The 21,645-nt window shown below is 38.9% G+C and overlaps 2 protein-coding genes across 3 annotated transcripts in view; both read right to left on the bottom strand.

Annotated features, from left to right (window-relative positions):
• Positions 1-2,542: 2,542 nt before the first annotated feature.
• On the bottom strand, positions 2,543-12,658 carry LOC117525578 (zinc finger protein Gfi-1b-like). Its single transcript, XM_034187459.1, has 6 exons — positions 12,525-12,658; positions 8,433-8,677; positions 4,201-4,322; positions 3,944-4,063; positions 3,705-3,870; positions 2,543-3,006 (listed from the first exon to the last, which is right to left on the bottom strand). The coding sequence occupies exons 2-6, from the start codon at positions 8,668-8,670 to the stop codon at positions 2,828-2,830; spliced, it is 825 nt and encodes a 274-aa protein (XP_034043350.1). The 5' UTR covers positions 8,671-8,677; positions 12,525-12,658; the 3' UTR covers positions 2,543-2,827.
• A 4,722-nt stretch (positions 12,659-17,380) lies between these two features.
• The window catches only part of si:ch211-239f4.1 (EVI5-like protein), a 99,586-nt gene continuing 95,321 nt past the window's right edge, over positions 17,381-21,645 (bottom strand). For both annotated transcript variants that reach the window (XM_034187458.1, XM_034187457.1), the window contains one exon: positions 17,381-20,061. In XM_034187458.1, coding sequence (XP_034043349.1) covers positions 19,753-20,061 — 309 coding nt within the window. In that variant the 3' untranslated portion in view covers positions 17,381-19,752. The remainder of the gene's footprint in view (positions 20,062-21,645) is intronic.

Genomic DNA, 21,645 nt, shown 5'->3' with positions numbered 1-21,645 from the left:
TCTACGTAGAAGCTCTGAAATGCAATCTGGGACTATTCCAGACAATAAATTGCAGTGAGTGCAGCATCCATTTAGTGAAGGAAAAAAACAAACAAACACAACTTTCCTTATTCAAATTCATTCCAGTAGTATTCTGCTCTTACTAGGATGCAGCAGTTTTCTAGTTTGGCAGGTGTGCCTTAGACTGCCCACAATAAAAGGCCACTCTGAAAGGTGCAGTTTTGTTTCATGGGGGGGGATACCAGTCAGTATCTGGTGTGACCACCATTTGCCTCATGCAGTGCAACACATCTCCTTTGCATCATCCGTGAAGAGAACACCTCTCCAACGTGCCAAACACCAGCGAATGTGGGCATTTGCCCACTCAAGTCGGTTACGACGACGAACTGGAGTCAGGTCGAGACCCCGATGAGGACGACGAGCATGCAGATGAGCTTCCCTGAGACGGTTTCTGACAGTTTGTGCAGAAATTCTTTGGTTATGCAAACCGATTGTTTCAGCAGCTGTCCGAGTGGCTGGTCTCAGACGATCTTGGAGGTGAACATGCTGGATGTGGAGGTCCTGGGCTGGTGTGGTTACACGTGGTCTGCGGTTGTGAGGCTGGTTGGATGTACTGCCAAATTCTCTGAAACGCCTTTGGAGACGGCTTATGGTAGAGAAATGAACATTCAATACACGAGCAACAACTCTGGTTGACATTCCTGCTGTCAGCATGCCAATTGCACGCTCCCTCAAATCTTGCGACATCTGTGGCATTGTGCTGTGTGATAAAACTGGACCTTTCAGAGTGGCCTTTTATTGTGGGCAGTCTAAGGCACACCTGTGCACTAATCATGGTGTCTAATCAGCATCTTGATATGGCACACCTGTGAGGTGGGATGGATTATCTGAGCAAAGGAGAAGTGCTCACTATCACAGATTTAGACTGGTTTGTGAACAATATTTGAGGGAAATGGTGATATTGTGTATGTGGAAAAAGTTTTAGATCTTTGAGTTCATCTCATACAAAATGGGAGCAAAACCAAAAGTGTTGCGTTTATATTTTTGTTGAGTATATGTATGTACGTATTTATTTATGTATGTTCATTCTTAGTTGCTTTTATATTTTCTGTTGTGTTTCTATTCAGGTTCTTTTTGCCTCTTCCTCTAAAATTGGATATAATAATCATTACATTATTAATATATAAACAAAAATAAATTTAAGAAATATTACAATTTGAAAACAAATGCACCTGAACGTGATGAGAGCTGCAATTGCTTAATGCTAAGTTTTAACATTGAAAATGCCATAGACATGCTAACACGTTTTTAAGTTATAAAATACATTTATCAACTGTTTCAGAAGATCATAACAGGTCGGTTTAACATAGAAAAGGTAAATAATACTCACAGAAGTATGCTCTTTAGGGTTTTAGCGGGGGAAAATTAAGCGAAAGAAAGAATAAACGAAGCAATAGGTCGAAGCATTGCTTCAATCTGCGAACCACTGCTTCGATTGGTTCACGGTTCAAAGCAAAGCCGTGCTGCAGAAAAGTTGATTACAGGCGCACATGACGTGAAATATATATATAAACATTAAACTGAAGCCAAGAGTAATGAGGCTGTTTGTTTTAAAAATGTAAGGAATAGAAAGTACAGATACTTGTGTGAAAATGTAATGAGTAGAAGTCAGAAGTAGGCAGAAAAATAAGTAAAGGAGTAAAGTATAGATACCTAAAAAGTGTACTTAAGTACAGTAACGAAGTATTTGTACTTCGTTACTTGACACCTCTGAAGTTCATTTTGTGTGTGTGTGTGGGGGGGGGGAATTATATCAAGGATTGCACATACTTGTACTCTTTTTTTTTGTCTGACATTTCTGAATAAAAAGAATAATAAATGGCTTGAATTTTCACTTTTAGTTCATTCTTCAAAATACAAAAAAAAAAAAGGAAAGAAAAAAGTGTTCTAATATATACGTACTTTAATGTAGTAGTATATTTGGAGAAATATTTGTTTCCTTCATTCTCTGAGGCCCTTTGGTGGATTTTCACCAAACATCTTGTGTGGATGAAGGGCAACACTGAAATTGATGTTAAAATGTCAAGATCATTAAGGTCAAAGGTCAAATTTTAGATTCTGCCAAAGATGGCACACATATGTTGGTGGGTTCTGGCATTGCCAAACAAACTCAGATTTGACAAAGGTCAGTTATTGGGGCTAAGGTTAAGTGCGCCTGTCTGTTTGTTGATCTTCCCCTCACAGACCCATTTACTGATTTCTACCAAACTCATGTGAATGACAGTTGATCCCAAAATTGCCCTTAAAGAATTTGTATAGGTAAAGGTCAAGGAATTTGCTTTTCGAACTGATGTGGACAAAATGAGGCACATACTTACTGTAGGTGGATTGCAGGATTGTCCTGGAAAGGTCAGCCAGAGGTCAAGCATTTGAGCAAAGGTCAGACTGTTGTGGTCATTTCTGTCTGATATTAAAATCGAAGGTTTCTATTTTCACATACAGTTTGATTTTATGTTTATATATCAAACTGGGTTAGTGAACAAGTCTTGAGAGAGATAATACAGCTTCACTCACAAAAAGTAATGCACAAAATTATTCACTATTTACAAATAGATTCATCAAAATACACTGAAAACCAAAGTTAGCCATCATTTGTTTATCGTTTGCTGGAAGAATCATGAAACATTATATGAGTGCAGTGTTGGAAATCCATAAGTACAGTAAGAAGAGTGTCCTTGGGAAGTGGACCACTCTGGTGCAGAAAAGACGATTACTAAAGTTGAGTGTTTGAAGTCTGCTGGTGATCACTGATCTGGTGACAGCTGCGTTAGCGGTACAAGCAGTGGTGCTCCTGGTGCCGCCACAGGTCCACTTTGTGCTGGAACCCGTACAGACAGCGCGGGCAGCGGTGCATCTGCTCGTCCCGGTGTTTGCGGCTGTGAGTGATGAGGTTGGAGCTCTGGCTGAAGGCCTTCCCACATATCTGGCAGACATGAGGCTTCTCACCTGGAACAGAAAAACATTTAAATATGTAAACATGTTCAAATGAGATGCGTCCATTCACCCCCCCCCCCCCCCCCCAAAAAAAAGATCTGGAATACTGATACATCTGACCACAATACGTTTCCACTATGTGACAGTCCAACCCAGATGCCTCCTAGCCCACCGAAGTCGACGCAGCTGGACAAGATTAATATGAGGTTTTTTTTTGTACAGTAAAGATTTAAATGGCATTTGTGAAGTGTCGTGCTACACAGGTTTCCCAAAGTATTCGTTTGCCCATGTGGCTATATCAGCTATTGATGAATGGTGGTTCTTGATGCACTCCCGTGTGAAGGATCAGTGATCACCTTAGTCTTGCACCTGTACCATTTACGCACTATAATTCCTCCAGCTTCCTGACTCATTTAATGACATGCACTGTAGCGGGAGACATATGGAAATTCTTTCCTATGTGTTTTAAAGAAACAATGTGTTTAAATATTTCAATAATTTTCTTATGCATTTGTTGTCAAACCGGAAAGCCTTTCCCATCTTTGCTCAACAAAGACTCAGCCTTTCATGGATAATCATATTACAATAACCTGTTTGAAATAATAATAATTATTATTGTTATTGTATGATGTACTCGTATGTAATTGGATGCTCGACTGTATGCTGTAACAGATATTTTCAGTTCTATCTGATGATTTAATGAAGCTGACCGGTGTGTACGAAGGTGTGTTTCTTCATGTCAGACTTCTGGTGAAAGCTCTTGCCACAGTACTGACACGGGTACGGCCGAGTGTTCGAATGGATGAGCAGGTGAGTGGACAGAGTCGAGGAGCGCTTGAATTCTTTCCCACAAACTCCACAGCCAAATGTCCTTTCCTGCAACAACATGCAGCAATAAGTGCTGTGCAGAGCTGTGATCTGTATAAAATAACAGACATGTGGCACTGACCTTCTTGCGTGTCGGTTGCTCAGAGTCTGTTCTGGAATTCATGTGTGCAGCCGACAGGGAATCTCTGTTTTCATGACTCCTGTAGATGTGAGTCTTTAAACTGGACAGGCAGGAAAATATCTGCAAACACAGTAGGAATCACACTGGTATGATATCCACCATAACCTGCCCGATTAAAGCTGTGTTAATGAAGTGCTGCTGTATCTCAGGCTTGTTTGTAAGAATATAATCTCTAGTGTAAAGGTTTGATGCTGTACGTTGCCACAAAGTGGACACGGATGATCCGGTGTGCTGATCTCTGAGGAATCACTGCTCCTGGTTTCCCCGAAAAGCTCAGGGTGGTCTGGGGCTGATTCAGAATTTCCAACAGCTCTCCGGTCTAAATGACATGTAGACAGTTAAGATGTCACTTATGCAACCTTGTGAAAGTGGAGATTGTTTCAATTAAGGGGTAACATGACGCAATTTGATATATTTGTATACAGTGAGGAAAATAAGTATTTGAACACTCTGCGATTTTGCATGTTCTCCCACTTAGAAATCATGGAGGGGTCTGAAATTTTCATCTTGGGTGCATGTCCACTGTGAGAGACATAATCGAAAAAAAAAAAAAAATCCGGAAATCACAATGTATGATTTTTAAAATAATTTATTTGTATGTTACTGCTGCAAATAAGTTTTTGAACACCTGCCAGTCAGCAAGAATTCTGGCTCTCACAGACCTGTTAATTTTTCTTTAAGAAGCCCTCTTATTCTGCACTCTTTACCTGTATTAACTGCACCTGTTTGAACTTGTTACCTGTATAAAAGACACCTGTTCACACACTCAGTCAATCACACTCCAACCTGTCCACCATAGCCAAGACCAAAGAGCTGTCTAAGGACACCAGGGACAAAACTGTAGACCTGCACAAGGCTGGGATGGACTACAGGACAACAGGCAAGCAGCTTGGTAGAAGACAACAACTGTTATGATTATTTATTAGAACGTAGAAGAAACACAAGATGACTGTCAATCTCCCTCGGTCTGGGATTCCATGCAAGATCTCACTTTGTGGGGTAAGGATGATTCTGAGAAAGCTCAGAACTACACAGGAGGACCTGGTCAATGACCTGAAGAGAGCTGGGACCACAGTCATAAAGATTATATTAGTAACACATGATGCTGTCATGGTTTAAAATCCTGCAGGGCAGCAAGGTCCCCCTGCTCAAGCCAGCACATGTCCAGGCAGGGCTGGACTGGGGAAATTTTTCAGGCCGGGCATTTTTAACCAAGACCAGGCCACCACCAGGTATCAAAGGGGAAAAAAATTAAGCCTGCTGTGACAGTGTGTTTTTTTTTTTTTTGGTCCCTTAACCGATCAATGTGCACCAGGAGACACACACATTTTAACACTATAAGAAGCATTATGAAAAGTTCTCCCGAAATACAGTTATTATAGGCTTATCAAAAGTATGATCTATTGACAGTAGGTCACATTACTTTTTAGACATAATAAGCCGTCATTTCATTCAGCCTTGTTACTTAAATTTAGAAATAGAAATTATATAAAAACATTTGTTATAGAAATATTGTAGGCTATACTATAAATAATATATCATTACTCATGTGATACAATTCATCATATAAAGCAAGAAATGACTGGATGACTGGACCAATGACTGGATACAAAGGTTGAACTTTTGAAACTGCAATACACAAAAAGGCCACAAGATGGAGACAGTTGTCTATCTCACTACAACCTACAAGTAACATCAAGGATTTCTTTTATTACCAATTTGTGTTGCTAATCAACTTAGAGAATGACTCTCAATTTAAAGTAAAATGTTAGGTATGTGAAATTATGCCAGGACTTAGGAAAATACATTTTAGACAGGGACACCGTTATACCACACCACCGCACCGCAGACTGTGCAAAACAGCATACTTCGTATGACCGACGCACGACCGTCACACAAATAGAATAAAGAATAAAGAAACAACCTGGCGGCGACAGCATGGTAGCTAGCCATGCACCCCATTTGCACAGGTTACATTGCTAGGCTAGGTTACGTGACTGGCAGAGTTAGCACAAACAGAAATAATATCCAACCTTAATTCATATCTGAGTGACCCAGTTAGACAGTACTTTACTTCGGACCAGAAGATCACAATGTCTCTCTCACACACTGACGTCTGATTTATGAACAAGTTAGGTTGCTGTTCATCAATTAATAGCTGAAGTTAACCTTCACTTACCGTCATGGCCGTAGTGGTCCCCACCTCACTTTATAGTCACCCTTTCTTGACTTCAATGAAAATATATACTTGTTTTATAAAAAGTAAAATAAAGACCTCTTTCTTGACCTCATATTTAACTGTTGACAGCACTGTAACAGTAAAACTTGTCATTTCTAACCTATATTGTTAATACATGTAACTATTAAATTCTTTCTAACATTTTTCTAATATTTAAATTTTCTCTAAACATTTTACTTGTCGAAATTATTATTATTTTAAGTAGTATTAGTAGTTCTAGTAAAAAAGGCTTCAAAACTGGACCTTTAATCTAGGGGTGTTGTGAGGGGGGGCACATCCCTGCCCCACGCCCCCATTCCATCTGGATTCGCCCCTGCTTTGGCATTTGAGCACAAAGAATGGATAACATTTATTTATGCAGAAAACAGGACCAGATTTACAGGTCAGAAAGTTTTATTGTGTTTTCACATCATGCGCTCCCCAGAAAGAGAGGTTGTTGATGCGTCGCGGAGGATCAGCTGTTTTAACATGCAGATACAGAGCGGCTCAGCTCAGAATTCTAAATAAAAGAGGGGAAAAAGTATAAAAATGTCTTTGTAAAGCTCAGTGCAGGTGTGCTGTTATCACCATGCTTTAAGAGGTGAGGACGAGTCGTAGCTGCTACAAAAAAAAAAAAAAAAACGTGGATGAAAAGCTCACAGCTCGCTTTACTTCGTAAAAAAAAAAAAAAAAAAAAATCCGCAGGCCAGTAGCCAATCAGGCCACCGGGCAAATGCCCGGTGTGCAATACTACCAGTCCAGCGGTGTGTCCAGGCCTGTTTGAAGTTCACCAGTGACCATCTGGATGATCCAGAGGAGGCATGGGAGAAGGTCATGTGGTCAGATGAGACCAGAATAGAGCTTTTTGGAATCAACTCCACTTACTATGTTTAGAGGATGAGAACAACCCCAAGAAAACCATCCCAACCGTGAAGCATGGGGGTGGAAACATCATACTCTGGAGGTGCTCTTCTGCAAAGGGGACAGGACGACTGCACCGTATTGAAGGGAGGATGGATGGGGTCATGTATTGCGAGATTTTGGCAAACAACCTCCTTCCCTCAGTAAGCGCATTGAAAATGGGTCATGGCTGGGTCTTCCAGCATGACAATGACCCAAACACACAGCCAGGGCAACTAAGGAGAGGCTCCGTAAGAAGCATTTCAAGGTCCTGGAGTGGCCTGACCAGTCTCCAGACCTGAACTCAATAGAAAATCTTTGGAGGGAGCTGAAACTCCAAACCTAAAAGATCTAGAGAAGATCTGTATGGAGGAGTGGACAGAAAATCCCTGCTGCAGTGTGTGAAAACCTGGTGAAAAACTACAGGAAACGTTTGACCTCTGTAATTGCAAACAAAGGCTACTGTACCAAATATTAACATTGATTTTCACAGGTGTTCAAATACTTATTTGCAGCAGTAACATACAAATAAATGATTAAAAAAATCATACATTGTGATTTCTGGATTTTTTTTTAGATTATGTCTCTCACAGTGGACATGCACATAAGATGAAAATTTCAGACCCCTCCATGATTTCTAAGTGGGAGAACTTGCAAAACTGCAGGATGTTCAAATACTTATTTTCCTCACTGTACATCATCCTGTATGTGTCACCATAATATACACAAATTGTGACTAGAAAGTATAAAAGTATTCTCAAATATTGGCTGTTTTAGAAAAAAATGTCACTTCATCCTCCTCACTGTGTAAATAATGGCACCAAACATCCCTGCAATATAATCAGGTCATCGATCCATAGTAGGTACTTATTGGGGATAGATGGATAATCGGTCTATGTGTAGTACCTATGGAGTAAGTATCAAATGCCTACTATGCACTGTTAATGAAATATGTTGAAGAATATGTCTACACACAGATGCAAGCATAATGATACAATAGCCGATATCCTGGTAAAACATAATGTACTGATGGGAAAAACAGAAAAATCCTCATTACTATTCCCGTTGGTGATGTCTGTACCTATTTTGTTTAATGATGTTAGCACTGAGTGTACCCTCTCAAACTCATTTGTTTTATAATAACACAGTAAAAGCAGCTAATCGTATTTTTTCAGTTGCAGTTTGGCATTTTACCAGCTTTGAGGAAACATTTAAATGCTTAATTAATTATGAAATTTTGTTGATCACTTAATCAGCTCATATGTTCAGTGTGACAGTGGTTGATATAATTGTTTTTAAAAAGTCACCTACCGTGAGATCTGACGATGAATGACTGAAGATGTCTGTTCATTTGAGAGTATTTGGCTGTAGAAAGATACGCTGTGTTATTATCCGTTGGTTTTGCTGAGGTGTACTCCAAGGACTGATCCCAGGATCCCTTTGTTTCCAAATAGCCGAGTGTTTCCACGGCAGATTCTGGACCCAGGCTCTTGGCTGTGGCTCGGATGTGGTGCAGTCCAATCCGCTTCACCAAGAATGAACGGGGCATCACTGCACTGCACCCAAAATGATAGGAAACAACTTGTAGTGTTCATGGTAACGTGGTGCAAATAAACAGTACTCAGAGAGTGCACATCTCTGCCAAAGGCCAACTGTCCTCAGCTCACAACTCTGCTGATATTTTATCCCCCACCAGCTAACTTACACAAATTCTCATTGGAATTGGTTTTAAAACAACAAATCAAATCTAGGCTGGAGTCTCCTGAGTGTCTGGCAATTTTGTAGCTGAAATTTCACATATTCTTTTAATAAAAATCCTTCTCTGTTTCACTCCACCATGAACTGTGTAACTGCTGATACAACAGAAGAGAAGTTGCAATTTGTGCAAATTCTCCAACTACAGGAACCGAAGCCTATAATTATTTCACCTTTCTCTGGGTGTCTTGGTGGCTTCCCTCACTAGAAATATTCCTTAACTGCAACATCAAACAGATTTACCATAGAGTACCGTACTGTTTGTATTTCTTCTTAATCGATGTTAATGAAGTCTAAGACATATTCAGTGACTTGGAAATGTTCATGCATTCATCCCAAGGCTTTTTTGTTTTGTTTTGATTTTTTTTTTTTTTTTGTAGAAAAATGCCTGTAAAAGTGATTGTTTAGATTCCCAAATTGAATTGGTTAAATTACTTATGGACTTAGAAAGCGGAGGGACTGTGTGTATGGCTGAATTCTTAAATGGATGAGATTTATTTTTATTATTATTAGTTTTTTTTATTAATCCCCTTGAAGTAAAGCTGAACGTTGGTTGTTTCATTTGATCTCCACTGTGTTGGAACACAGATTCAAAACTACTAAAAACTGTCACTGTCAAAATACTTATGGACCTGAATTGTTTCATAATGTGAAATATCTGGCGTTGAGGAAAACAGAGTTTTTATTTACAGTGTTTGTGAAGTTATGGACCCAAGTGTAGTTTTTGTAAAAACGACACATTGGCGCCCACTTGTGGTGCTGTAAAGAAATTAAGGATTGCATTAAAAATAACCTTGTGACATCTCAAATCAGTTGTAGTTAATGTAGGCCAATAATGTAATGAAGAACTTGTGCAGGTGATTATGAGACGTATTATTTTCTTTGAACTGATTAAATTTATTTTAAATGTGTAATTCGGGGACTGTGAGAACAGCTCGGGTGTGATGATACACAGCGGCCTAACCAATAAAGATATTCTGCACAAATAGGACCCCTTTACATCTTATGAAGAATAGAAAGCAGTTGGAGAAAAACAAAAACATTACAAACTAAATGTAAATGTTGCTCACTAGAGGGTACTCTGGTACAGCTCAGCGAGGTAGTTTTTATTTTTATGTTTTATGTTAAACAGGCGATTCTGAAGAAGTAATTTGTTTGCTTTTCTCGCATTTACTTTTGTTGCAGCTAATTTAAGATCTGGCAACATCTCTTCATCTTCTGTTTTGGTCTTCAGACCGCCACTGTTGTCAGATTAAAAGTTAAAGGTCACAGGCAGCCCTCTCAATCTGTGGCTGGTGTTTTAAACCTTGTTTGAACGGGATTAATATAACCCAAGTAATTTGTACGGATCATTTTACAGAAGGTAAAAGGTGCAGAATTTTTACAGATGTGAACTCGGACTTGGTAAAAATGACTGATGTGGTGCATTTGGGCAAGTTCAAAGTCACTGATGAACTCTGGTAGCAATTACTTTTACCCACCTCCCCATATAAAATGAATCCCATCCAAATCAAGCTTTTCTGAAGGATTTCCCTGATTTGTGGAGCCGTGAGTGCGTTCACACTGACAGTGAATATGGCCTAAATCTAATTTTTCTCCCTCATATTTGAGTCACTTTTTTTTTTTTTTTTAAGGAAAAAGGTTCATAACTAAGGGGATGAAATAAAACATATTTGGTGTATTTGTACAGTTTTATCTTAATTTTCACTTGAATGTTCACTTGAATGGATGTTTGAGTTTATTGGAGAACATTTGTGCTGTGTTCACATAATTTGCAGAAGTAACCTGAATCGAATTATAATGCCTACACATGACACACACACTCAATATTTACCCTACATGTCAGCAAAGGGGCGACATAAGGATACCGTTTTCGTGTGTGTGTGTGTACATGATAACTCAAAAATGACTGGATGGATTTCCTTCAAACTTGGTGGGATTATCACTTGGAGATATATCTAGAGGTGACTAGATTTTGTAGTAGTGATTGCAAAGATCAAGGAAAAACTTTTTTTATACAGGGTGTCCCAAAAAAGTGGCACAAAATCATTTGAGTCTAATTCTGCAACAGCTACTCTGAATTGTCTTTTTATTTTTTTAAACATCAAGTTATATGTGAGGAATTTCTTCTGATGTAGTTTAAGTTGGATCCAAAGAGGATGCCGCTTACAATCGAGCAAAAAAGGCAAACTGGTGGAATTCTACTTTGAGACCAAATCGATCGTGCAAACCCAACGATAATATAAAATGTAATTTTGCAGTTAGAAAAGCTACAGCCAGAAAGACAACATGGATGACTGTAAAGAAGTTTGAAACTGATATTGGAAACTTTGCAGTCAGGTTGAATGAATGTCTGAATTACAGCAGTGCACAAATTGAGCACATCTTGTGAACGCAAAAAACATTTAGAAACCAAGGTGTAATTAGAAACCAGAGATAAAATTCCCTGAGATATGCTTCAAGATGACACGACCTATCAGTATCCAAAAGTGTATAGATTTTGTATGGCTTTATTTTTGTGGCACTTTTTTGGGACACCCTGTACTTATCTCAACAACCAAGACACCTAGTTGGATTCTCTACAGCATAAATTGATCAGTAAAATATGTGTGATTGATTGGTATGAATGACTTCAGAATGAGGTCATATGTAGTCAAACATACCATTACCAACATATGAATATTTACTTGTATATTTATATTGCAATGTGTGGAATGTGCAGGGTTTGCATCAGTCTTCTCATGTCTTTCTTTTTTGATGTTGTGTGCACACACTAAATCCAAGTTTTAACATTTCAGATTAAGTCCACATCTGATGTGTGGTGATGTAACTGCTGTGAGAATGGCCAAATCTTTTCTGAAATGTGTGAACATGACAAATCTGATTTCTTTCATTTTAATAAATAGTTTGATTAAACCCGTGAATCGGAAACTTTAAATTGACCGAGTGCATTTGTGTGTCCGTCTATATGTGATCCTGATATAGACCGGCAGCCATCTACTGCCTATGTCGCCTTTCACCCAAAGACCACTGGGATAGGCTCCAGCTCCCCCCTTGACCCTTCACTGGAATAAGCAGGTATAGACAATAAATGAATGAAATTATAGACACTAGATAAATACAATCTGGCAGTGTTAGATTAAAGGAGTTGATGATTTTATCCAACAAATGTGACTTAAAGAGTGTGAAACTTCACTTCCGTGGATACTTCAACAATGATGGTAAGATGACCTTCGTCAGACCTCCGATTTAACAGTCAGTGATGTATTTCTGTAGCTCTTTGTGTACATTTTTTGTATTGGTGTGCACTAAACTTTGAAGAAAAAAAAAAAACAAGACACCAAAGTCATCTTAATTTGCCCACAGATGAATCTCTGATAAACTTCAAGAATTTAAAGCTTTTGAAAGTATTGCCACAAAAATACTGTAACACCATGTGGAATGCATTACAGGCCATTGTGACATCATAAACAGGGGTTTTAAAGAACATTTAGGAGATACAAGATATGAAGAGATCAAAGGAATGTTTTTGGTAACATATATAAAACAACATCTGCAGTGATTTAAATCAGTTTTTGCCATTTAAAAATGTGAAAGTGTCAAAAGTTTGAAAATCTGTGCGCCATAGCAGGATGTGCGAGGACTCACCAGATGTCACGCTCCTCTGAGTCTCTCTAACGCCTCACACATTTAGAGAGCAGCTCAGCTCAAGCTTCACTTTGTGCTACATCAGACATAAGTCGGGTGGCTTGTGGGCCGTTGGCGTTGTGTGAAGCGATGAGAGTCAACCTGGGGGGGGGGTGCTTCAGCTGTGACACCACTGCTTCCTCACACAAAGCCAACACGTTTTTTTTGTGTGTGTGTGTGTGTGTGTGTCCACACTTCTCACACACTTGTCATTAACAGTTTAAGTCTGACAGAGTCACCCAGTAAGGAAGGAATGAGTCTGTGTGAGAGGAAGAGATGTGCTGAAAATTCTTCTGAAGTGTTGACACACTGTGTGGACACATTTGTGTTACAAAACAGACGACCGGGGACGGGGGAGTGTCAAAAAAGGGGTAATGTTTCATTTTGTTCAATCTCATCAAAATGTGACTAACTAATGTGTTGTGTTCAAACCTCAGCTTATCTTTGTTCGTATTCATTTCTTTATTTTTTAAAAATGATTCCAGTTGTTATACAGTACTGAAAAAAGCGTGACAATAAAAGCTTCTAAACATAAAATGAATGGGTGCCAAGTATTACTAAATTAACTCAGAGTTAAAACTCTCTTCAGTTATTCAGAAACTTCGATCATTTACCGACAACAGCGAAGGACATTTTTCTGTTTTAGTTTTGATACCAAGTAAAGTTTGACATGTTTGAATTTAAGCCCTTCTTTTTTTTTTTTTTTTTAGATATCTTGAGTCATATTTGATAAAAAAGGAATTTAATTGGTGCATTATTTACTTACAACACAAACACTGCAATTGGCTAACCGTTATTGGACAGAGCAATGAAAGCACTAAAAAACCGCTTCTTGTCAGCGCTGAACAGGTGAGAGTTATTCAAAGGGTTCGGTTGTGAAAAATGCACATTTACCCCACTAAATGTGTAAAAAACAAAACCCTTTTTAAAATGACAGATTTTATATATATATATATATATATATATATATATATATATATATATATATACATACACACACACACACACACACACAGTAGTGTTCAGAATAACAGCAGTGCTATGTGACTAAAAAGATTAATCCAGGTTTTGAGTATATTTCTTATTGTTACATGGGAAACAAGGTACCAGTAGATTCTCACAAATCCAACAAGACCAAGTATTCATGATATGCACACTCTTAAAGCTATGAAATTGGGCTATTAGTAAAAAAAAAAAGTAGAAAAGGGGGTGTTCACAATAATAGTAGCATCTGCTGTTGATGCTACAAACTCAAAACTATTATGTTCAAACTGCTTTTTTAGCAATTCTGTGAATCACTAAACTAGTATTTAGTTGTATAACCACAGTTTTTCATGATTTCTTCACATCTGCGAGGCATTCATTTTGTTGGTTTGAACCAAGATTTTGCTCGGTTACTAACTAGTGTGCTTGGGGTCATTGTCTTGTTGAAACACCCATTTCAAGGGCATGTCCTCTTCAGCATAAGGCAACATGACCTCTTCAAGTATTTTGACATATCCAAACTGATACATGATACCTGGTATGCGATATATAGGCCCAACACCATAGTAGGAGAAACATGCCCATATCATGATGCTTGCACCACCATGCTTCACTGCCTTCACTGTGAACTGTGGCTTGAATTCAGAGTTTGGGGGTCGTCTCACAAACTGTTTGCGGCCCTTGGACCCAAAAAGAACAATTTTACTCTCATCAGTCCACAAAATATTCCTCCATTTCTCTTTAGGCCAGTTGATGTGTTCTTTGGCAAATTGTAACCTCTTCTGCACGTCTTTGATTTAACAGAGGGACTTTGTGGGGGATTCTTGCAAATACATTAGCTTCACACAGGCGCCTTCTGTCACAGTACTGTCACAGGTAACTCCAGACTGTCTATGATCATCCTGGAGCTGATCAATGGGTGAGCCTTTGCCATTCTGGTTATTCTTCTATCCATTTTGATGGTTGTTTTCCGTTTTCTTCCACGCGTCTGTTTTTTTTTTTTTTTGTCCATTTTAAAGCATTGGAGATCACTGTAGATGAACAGCCTATAATTTTTTGCCCCTGCGTTTAAGTTTTCCCCTCTCCAATCAACTTTTTAATCAAACTACGGTCTTCTGAACGTCTTGAATGTCCCATTTTCCTCAGGCTTTCAAAGAGAAAAGCATGTTCAACAGGCGCTGGCTTCATCCTTAAATAGAGGACACCTGATTCACACCTGTTTGTTCCACAAAACTGACAAACTCACTGACTGAATGCCACACTACTATTATTGTGAACACCCCCTTTTCTAATTTTTTTTACTAATAACCCAATTTCATAGCCTTAAGAGTGTGAATATCATGAATGCTTGGTCTTGTTGGATTTGTGAGAATCTACTGAATCTACTGGTACCTTGTTTCCCATGTAACAATAAGAAATATACTCAAAACCTGGATTAATCTTTTTAGTCAGATAGCACTACTATTATTCTGAACACTACTGTGTGTGTGTGTGTGTATATATATATATATATATATATATATATATATATATATATATATATATATATATATATATATATATATATATATAAAATCTGTCATTTTAAAAAGGGTTTTGTTTTTTTACACATTTAGTGGGGTGGGTGTGTGTGTGTGTATATATATATATATATATATATATATATATACACACACACACACACACACACACACACACACACACCAACTAAACAGGAAAAATAGTCTTATTGATGTGCTTGTAAAGAAACGTCCAGAGTTCACTAAACTTTTCGGCCATCATTTGTCAAATTCCCAACTTTCTGAATTTTCAAATATTCAACAAATTGCAGTATATTGTTGAAATTAGAATGGGATGAAGAACACCACATGAATGTCTCGGCAAAGGTGCAATGTCAAAGTTTATTTTGTACCATTTACAGGATACAGAACACTGAAATGTATTTCCCTCCATCATATTGTAATTTATATACTCTTTACTGTCATTTAATATATTTGACAAGTACATCAGCAGAACTGACAGAGAGACAAACATGTTTGAGGACATGTTGCTGTGGCACCATACATCACACAATCCAGAGACGCCACACTAACCAGGATCCACTGTCAGGGAGGACGTGGTTTGTCACGGCCACGTTTCTCTTAAAAATCACGGGGAAGTCAAGTGTTGCAGTTTTAAGATGATTCTGGAATGGCATATTTCACTCCATGAAACAATGCAAAGATTAAGCAGAAAATTATACGAATGATGTGGCTGTTTGAGGACTCGCTGTTGGGGGTGGAGCATAAATCGACAGGGTTATGGCACATCATAATTCACCATCAACATCGAGTGCAATGGCATTAGCAGGACAAAAAAAAAGGTGCCAATGCTAATAAATGAAATTTTAGAATTCAAAGTAATGTAGAAATATCTAGAGTTTAAAGTTTTCTGGGAATCACTGGATTATGGGCTGGGACACGGGACTCTATACGTTAACATAGCCCATTTGGCCTCTGACGAGCCACATTAAAGAAAATGTTAACAGCAGTTAGGGTTAGCATACGCAGTCATGTGAGAGCAGTCAGAATACAGTCACACTGATCATTAGCATCAACCATTATTTGTTGGCGTCAAACCTCGTTAGTGATGGTATATGCAATCAGGTTTCATTAATACGGCTCATCAGTAAACCAACAGAGCATACCGTGTTAGCGCAATAATGTCCATTAATACAGCTCACGTCCACAAATCTAGTGATTCCTGAAACTTTTAGTCCGCTCATCACAAGAGAGAGAAACGCCATCACAGAACAGCAGCGTACCGGCTGAACTGGGTCTAGATTAGGACTCATTCTGAAGATGAAATGTTCAAATAAATGCATGTAGCTCGATACCACACAAATTAATCGTTAGCTAGTATGTAGCAATCTGTGGCTACATTCTGCTGCATCACCTAAAAACCCTTGTTTGGTCTGAAACTAAACCAAACATGGAGTGCAAAGCAGAGATTTCATTTCCTTCAGATGACTGGAGGAATCCAATAACCTGATCGGTTAACTGTTGGCAATAAAACTCTCCCTTACTTACTTTTACCCCATTTGTATTGCACGGAAATTACAAAAACATTCACACTGTAAAGGAGCACAGAAATCAGAATGGGGGGGGGGGGGGTCAGCATTGTGAAGTAGAACATTTGAACTAAAAAAAAAAACGTCTGCCATTGGCGTGATGAGAAACACAACCCAAGACAGGTGTTTGATGACAATGCTCAGGATTCTTTTAAGGAGTATAGGCAAGAAATATCACCATGTGGGTGTTAGCGCATCCCGCTCCTCACTGTATTCGGTGTTTTGCAGTTGTGAATCTCACGCCATGACTCACGCGAGAGGTCTGTTTCAGCAGAGTTCTGGTGTCAGGAGCTCAGCACTCACAGTGTAAACACATCTCGTGAAGTCTGGACAATAAGACAACATCAGGGCACAGCAGAAGTCCATCAGAGGTGCTACACCTCCTCTAGATAACCCTCTCAACTTGGGAGAGCGTAAAATCATCATAATCGCCCGTGAACTTGCTAAATTAATGCCATCCACATCCTCGCTTTGCCACTGTATACATGCGCTGTGAGACAGCAGAACTCTGCTGGCACCACGGTGCATTCTGTGAAGCACAGGCGGCCGCGAGGGGCATTATGGAAAAAGCTGAAATACAGAATGATGTCATTAACAGATTCTGCTCCTCTTTAGTGCAAAAACACACACAAACACACACACACACAAAAATAAAATAAAATTAAGCACCACTTCCTTGTTAAACTATTTTACTGACAGTGACACAGACACACGTTATACTTTTGTCCCATCACTCTGCATACAGAGATGAACGTTTTCTCAAAGTTACTGGGTTTGGAGCGAACCGCCATTTATACCTGACATTATGACACATTTGAGTACTGAGTTGGGCAACGGTAAAGTAAATGCTAATTACAAATGACTGTGGTTGACGCTAGAGTAGTTACTGTCACAGTTAACTGTTGGTTTAGCAGTTAGGTTGCCAGTTAGTTATAATAGTTAAGTAAAAGTGGCCAAAGTGGCCATTTAGCAACAGGCCTTCACATGACTGCCTGAACAAGCCCAAATGTGTCCACTCTGTCAACATTCTTATTTAATTTAAACCAATATATAAAAGAATAACAGCAGTGATTTTGTTTAAAGATGCCAATATGGACCAAAACAGGAGAATCACTGGTCCTGACCTGAATCTATCAGAATCTAACATTTCAAAGCTGAAACTTTTATGTTTTTACAGAGTTACTCAAGGAAATGTTGTGGGCCCATTGACTGATTACATTATGCTGATACTTGTTCTGCTAATCGCAGGAAAAAAATGTGTCACACACATAATGAATAAATATCCTGGTTGGGACGACAAATCATACTGGTCAACTATGACAAGTTAGTACCCAACTAGTTGGGTAATTCAGATAGTATGACTTTCCAATTTAAGGGAAACCATTATTAAACAATCTGTTTATGTATTTCTATAGCTTCAATGTTCAATTTACAGAGAGTTCAATGTATATATACACATTTCCACTGTGGTTTATTAACAATGACCCCCAACCTCAACAATGAAGTATTTTACTTCCAAAACAGGCCACCAGCAGCCAGCACTCCCTTCACTTTAGGGTTTTTAAGTAATATTTTCAGTCTAGCAGAACAAACTTTGTTTCCATGTCCTTCATTGTGTTAATACCAACTTTCCAGCTTTTAGTTCTATACAGATATATAATTAGTAAGTCAATACGGATTTTCTTTGTTTAGATTTGACCCTACACATCTGACACCATTTTCTAAAGGAAATATACTGTTTGATGTAGAAAATGCTTTTGTTGGTTTTGATAAGTCTACACACTTAGAGATCGGAAGACGCCTCTCATGAACAATACGAACACTTTTCTGCAGAACTGCAGACCGCTGGGCTCACTGTGCCAGATGTGCTACACAACTTTGTTTGGCAATGATATGAACCGACCAGCAGACAGCAATAATGTTTGGTTTGTGAGGAAACCAAACTGCTCCCATAATTGATAAAGGCCAAGAAACGTAACCTGCTCAGTTCGAATTGCTTCATCTGCACAGTAGTCATGATCATGATCTGCAGAGAGGAGGCTAAATGCTACTTATGCACGAAATCAAAATGGAAATATTAAAAAAAAAAAAACCAAACAAAAAAAACCCCAAAACAAAACAAAAAACACAGCAGCACGTATTCAGTCTCGGTCATAGTAGACCTGTTACAAGCAGCCTCAGGGCTCAAGTTGGCACAAAGGATGGTGGGAACCTAAACAGTGTAGAAAGTTTGGCCTTATGTTCAAATTGACAGAAGAAAATTTAATAAATTACAATATATAAATAACAAAAAAGGAAGGAAAAAAACAGATTTGGCAATATTTAATTTCTTTTTTGTAAAGATCTCTGAGCCATCGCAATCATTCCCCTTTTTGTCATTTGCAATCCACACATACACACACACACAGTATGATAAAAGTACAAGTCACTGTTGTCTTGTGGTACCTATGACATTGATGAGTACACGTTCTCCTGCTCACTCTCCTGACAGTTGTTCCCTTAAGAGGCGAACTGATGGCTGAAGAAAAAACCATGTTTCATCTGACGGCAGTGAAGATGGACGATGACAAAAGAGACTCTAAACCAATCAGGAAGGAGAGAGCTGTATGAGTGCAGACAGAGCGTACAGTGTGAACAGAGGCTCTCAGTCCATGCTGCAAGGAGGTGGTGTGCCGCCACCCCCCCTTCTGTCTACCTGTTTGTCGCACCTCGTGCCTTTCATACAGTCAGACTCGTGTCCTCGAGAACAGCAACAGTCCTGCAGGTCCAGTTCTTTTTGTCCCTCCTTGACATGTGCGTGTTCGTTGGGGAGGATATATGTCACGGTTTTTGTTGGCGTGAAGCAGGTACACAAGGGGACAAGAAGAGAGGCTTCACGTGGTTGTGAAACACAATGGCAGGGACAGAAATGGGAGCGGTCAAACAGCAAGTGGCAATCAGTGTATGTGTGAGTAACACCGTTATGTGTGCATCAAGTAAAAGGAAAACACTGGAAAAGCTGACAAAGACCACAACCGATAATGGTGTCTTGTAGTGTTCCACTGTCTGGTTGCGGGAAGGGGGGTGGGGTGGCATCACCTACACTCCCTGAAGGTCTCAGTTGTCTAGTGCCTCTGCACACACCATGCTGCCGTACAGCTGCTGTGGGTCCGAGTGTGTCCTCGCTTGCTCCTCTGCCTCGCTGTCCGTGCTGCCCTCGCTGTCCAGGTGTGCAGACGGGCGACATGGGCCGGAGAGGGTGGGGTACAGGGCACTGGCTGGGAGCGCGCTCGGAAAGAGGTCCTCGTCTGAGCTCAGATAGTCCCGCTCAGCGGAGGCAGGGCTGGTGAGGCAGAGGTCCTGGAAGTTGGTACTCACACCTCCGGCGCTGATCCTGGGGGCCTTCTGCCCTCGTAACTGCCTGATCTGAATAACAATAAAATGATACTTTAGGTGGGTCCTAAGTGGGTTTTTTTTTTTTGTTAAACGGTCATTTCAACGTCAGGATTAAAGAAGGGCAAAGTTTTAACAGAAGCTCATCCAACAGCTTTACACTGACAAAGCAATTTAAAAATTCCTGAGGGTTATGGCTTTTTTTTATTAGTTATGCAAAGATTAAAAAAGTTACATCCACAAACAAAAACAAAATAAATGGGATGTCAACACAGCTGTAACAGCAGGAAGAATCATAAATAAGGCACAATCAGAGACAGCAACACTTACACCTTACTTTTTACACAGATTCATGTTAACAACAATTTCACCATGAATCATCCATACTGATTTAATATTATAATAGCTAATTGGCCTCTGTGTGTGTGCATTTGCCATTTGGTATGCTTATGTATTTTGGGTCAAGGATGAATGCTGCAAAAATGGAAAGTTGATAGGCAAATATTTTTGGAGAAATTACCAATTATAGCTAAACAATAAACAATGGATGTTGTGCTGGAATGCACCATGGGAATTTGAGGTTTTAAATGTTATTGTGGTTCATAGTAGACAGCTAACAGTGCTATTAGTGTTATAGATTTATTGTGTTTTTGTAGTTTAATTGTTTTAGTCGGTTTAGATAAGTGTTATGTTGCTGTTACCATGAGTAAGTTAAGTCTCATGTTGGCACTATGAGTGAAATGTGTAGTGTTTTTACTGTCTTCAGCCACTCTCTGTCAAATTAAAAAAGCACCTCCGTACAGCAGAATGCAGAAAGACAAACAGCTGTGGGTGTGTGCATGAAATTTTAACCACGCACAAACTGGGGAGAGCTGACATTTGCTGTTTGGGTCAAGGATGAACGGTGTCAAAACTGAACATTGATAGGACTGATATTTTTAGAGAAGCTACATATATTAGCGAATGACACTGAACAATGGATACTGATATTTACATTCTGGACTCGCATGTCAATCCAGCAGGGGGCGGTAAATCATCTATATATTAAAAGCATGAGTGCGTGAATTTATTTAGTAAGTTCAATGTAAGTACATAATATAATTGTAAATACATTAAAAATACATGGATGACACAAGAAAATGAAAACACATTTCTATTGTGGTCAATGTAAAAATCAAATGACAAAATAAAAAAATAAAGACAATAGTGTGTATATGATAACAAGAACCTTAATTTATAAATATATTAAAGCAATAAACTAACATTAAAAAATTACATTAACAGGAAATAAAAGGCTTGAGTTCTTGCAAAAACTGTTGATGTCAAACGTCTACAGTTCTAAAAACATTCTGGAATCACACACCATTCCAACTCATTATAGAAACTTTGCACAATTTATTACCACTTTGTAAAATGTCAGCTACCTATTTTATAAATACTACCCAATCTAGAGCCCGTGGATCTGTACTGATTTAACACTGTTGCGATTCAAAAAGTTATGACCTTCAGTTTGACCTTGCACAGTCACCCATGTTCAAATCTCATGTGCCCAAGAGAAACTTCACAATATGACTTCATAAACACCAAGATAAATTATAACTTGTGCAGTAAATTGTA

The sequence above is a fragment of the Thalassophryne amazonica genome, chromosome 15 (genome assembly GCF_902500255.1).
Source record: "Thalassophryne amazonica chromosome 15, fThaAma1.1, whole genome shotgun sequence".
Classification (NCBI taxonomy): domain Eukaryota; kingdom Metazoa; phylum Chordata; class Actinopteri; order Batrachoidiformes; family Batrachoididae; genus Thalassophryne; species Thalassophryne amazonica.
This window is presented reverse-complemented; position numbering and strand designations above follow the sequence as displayed.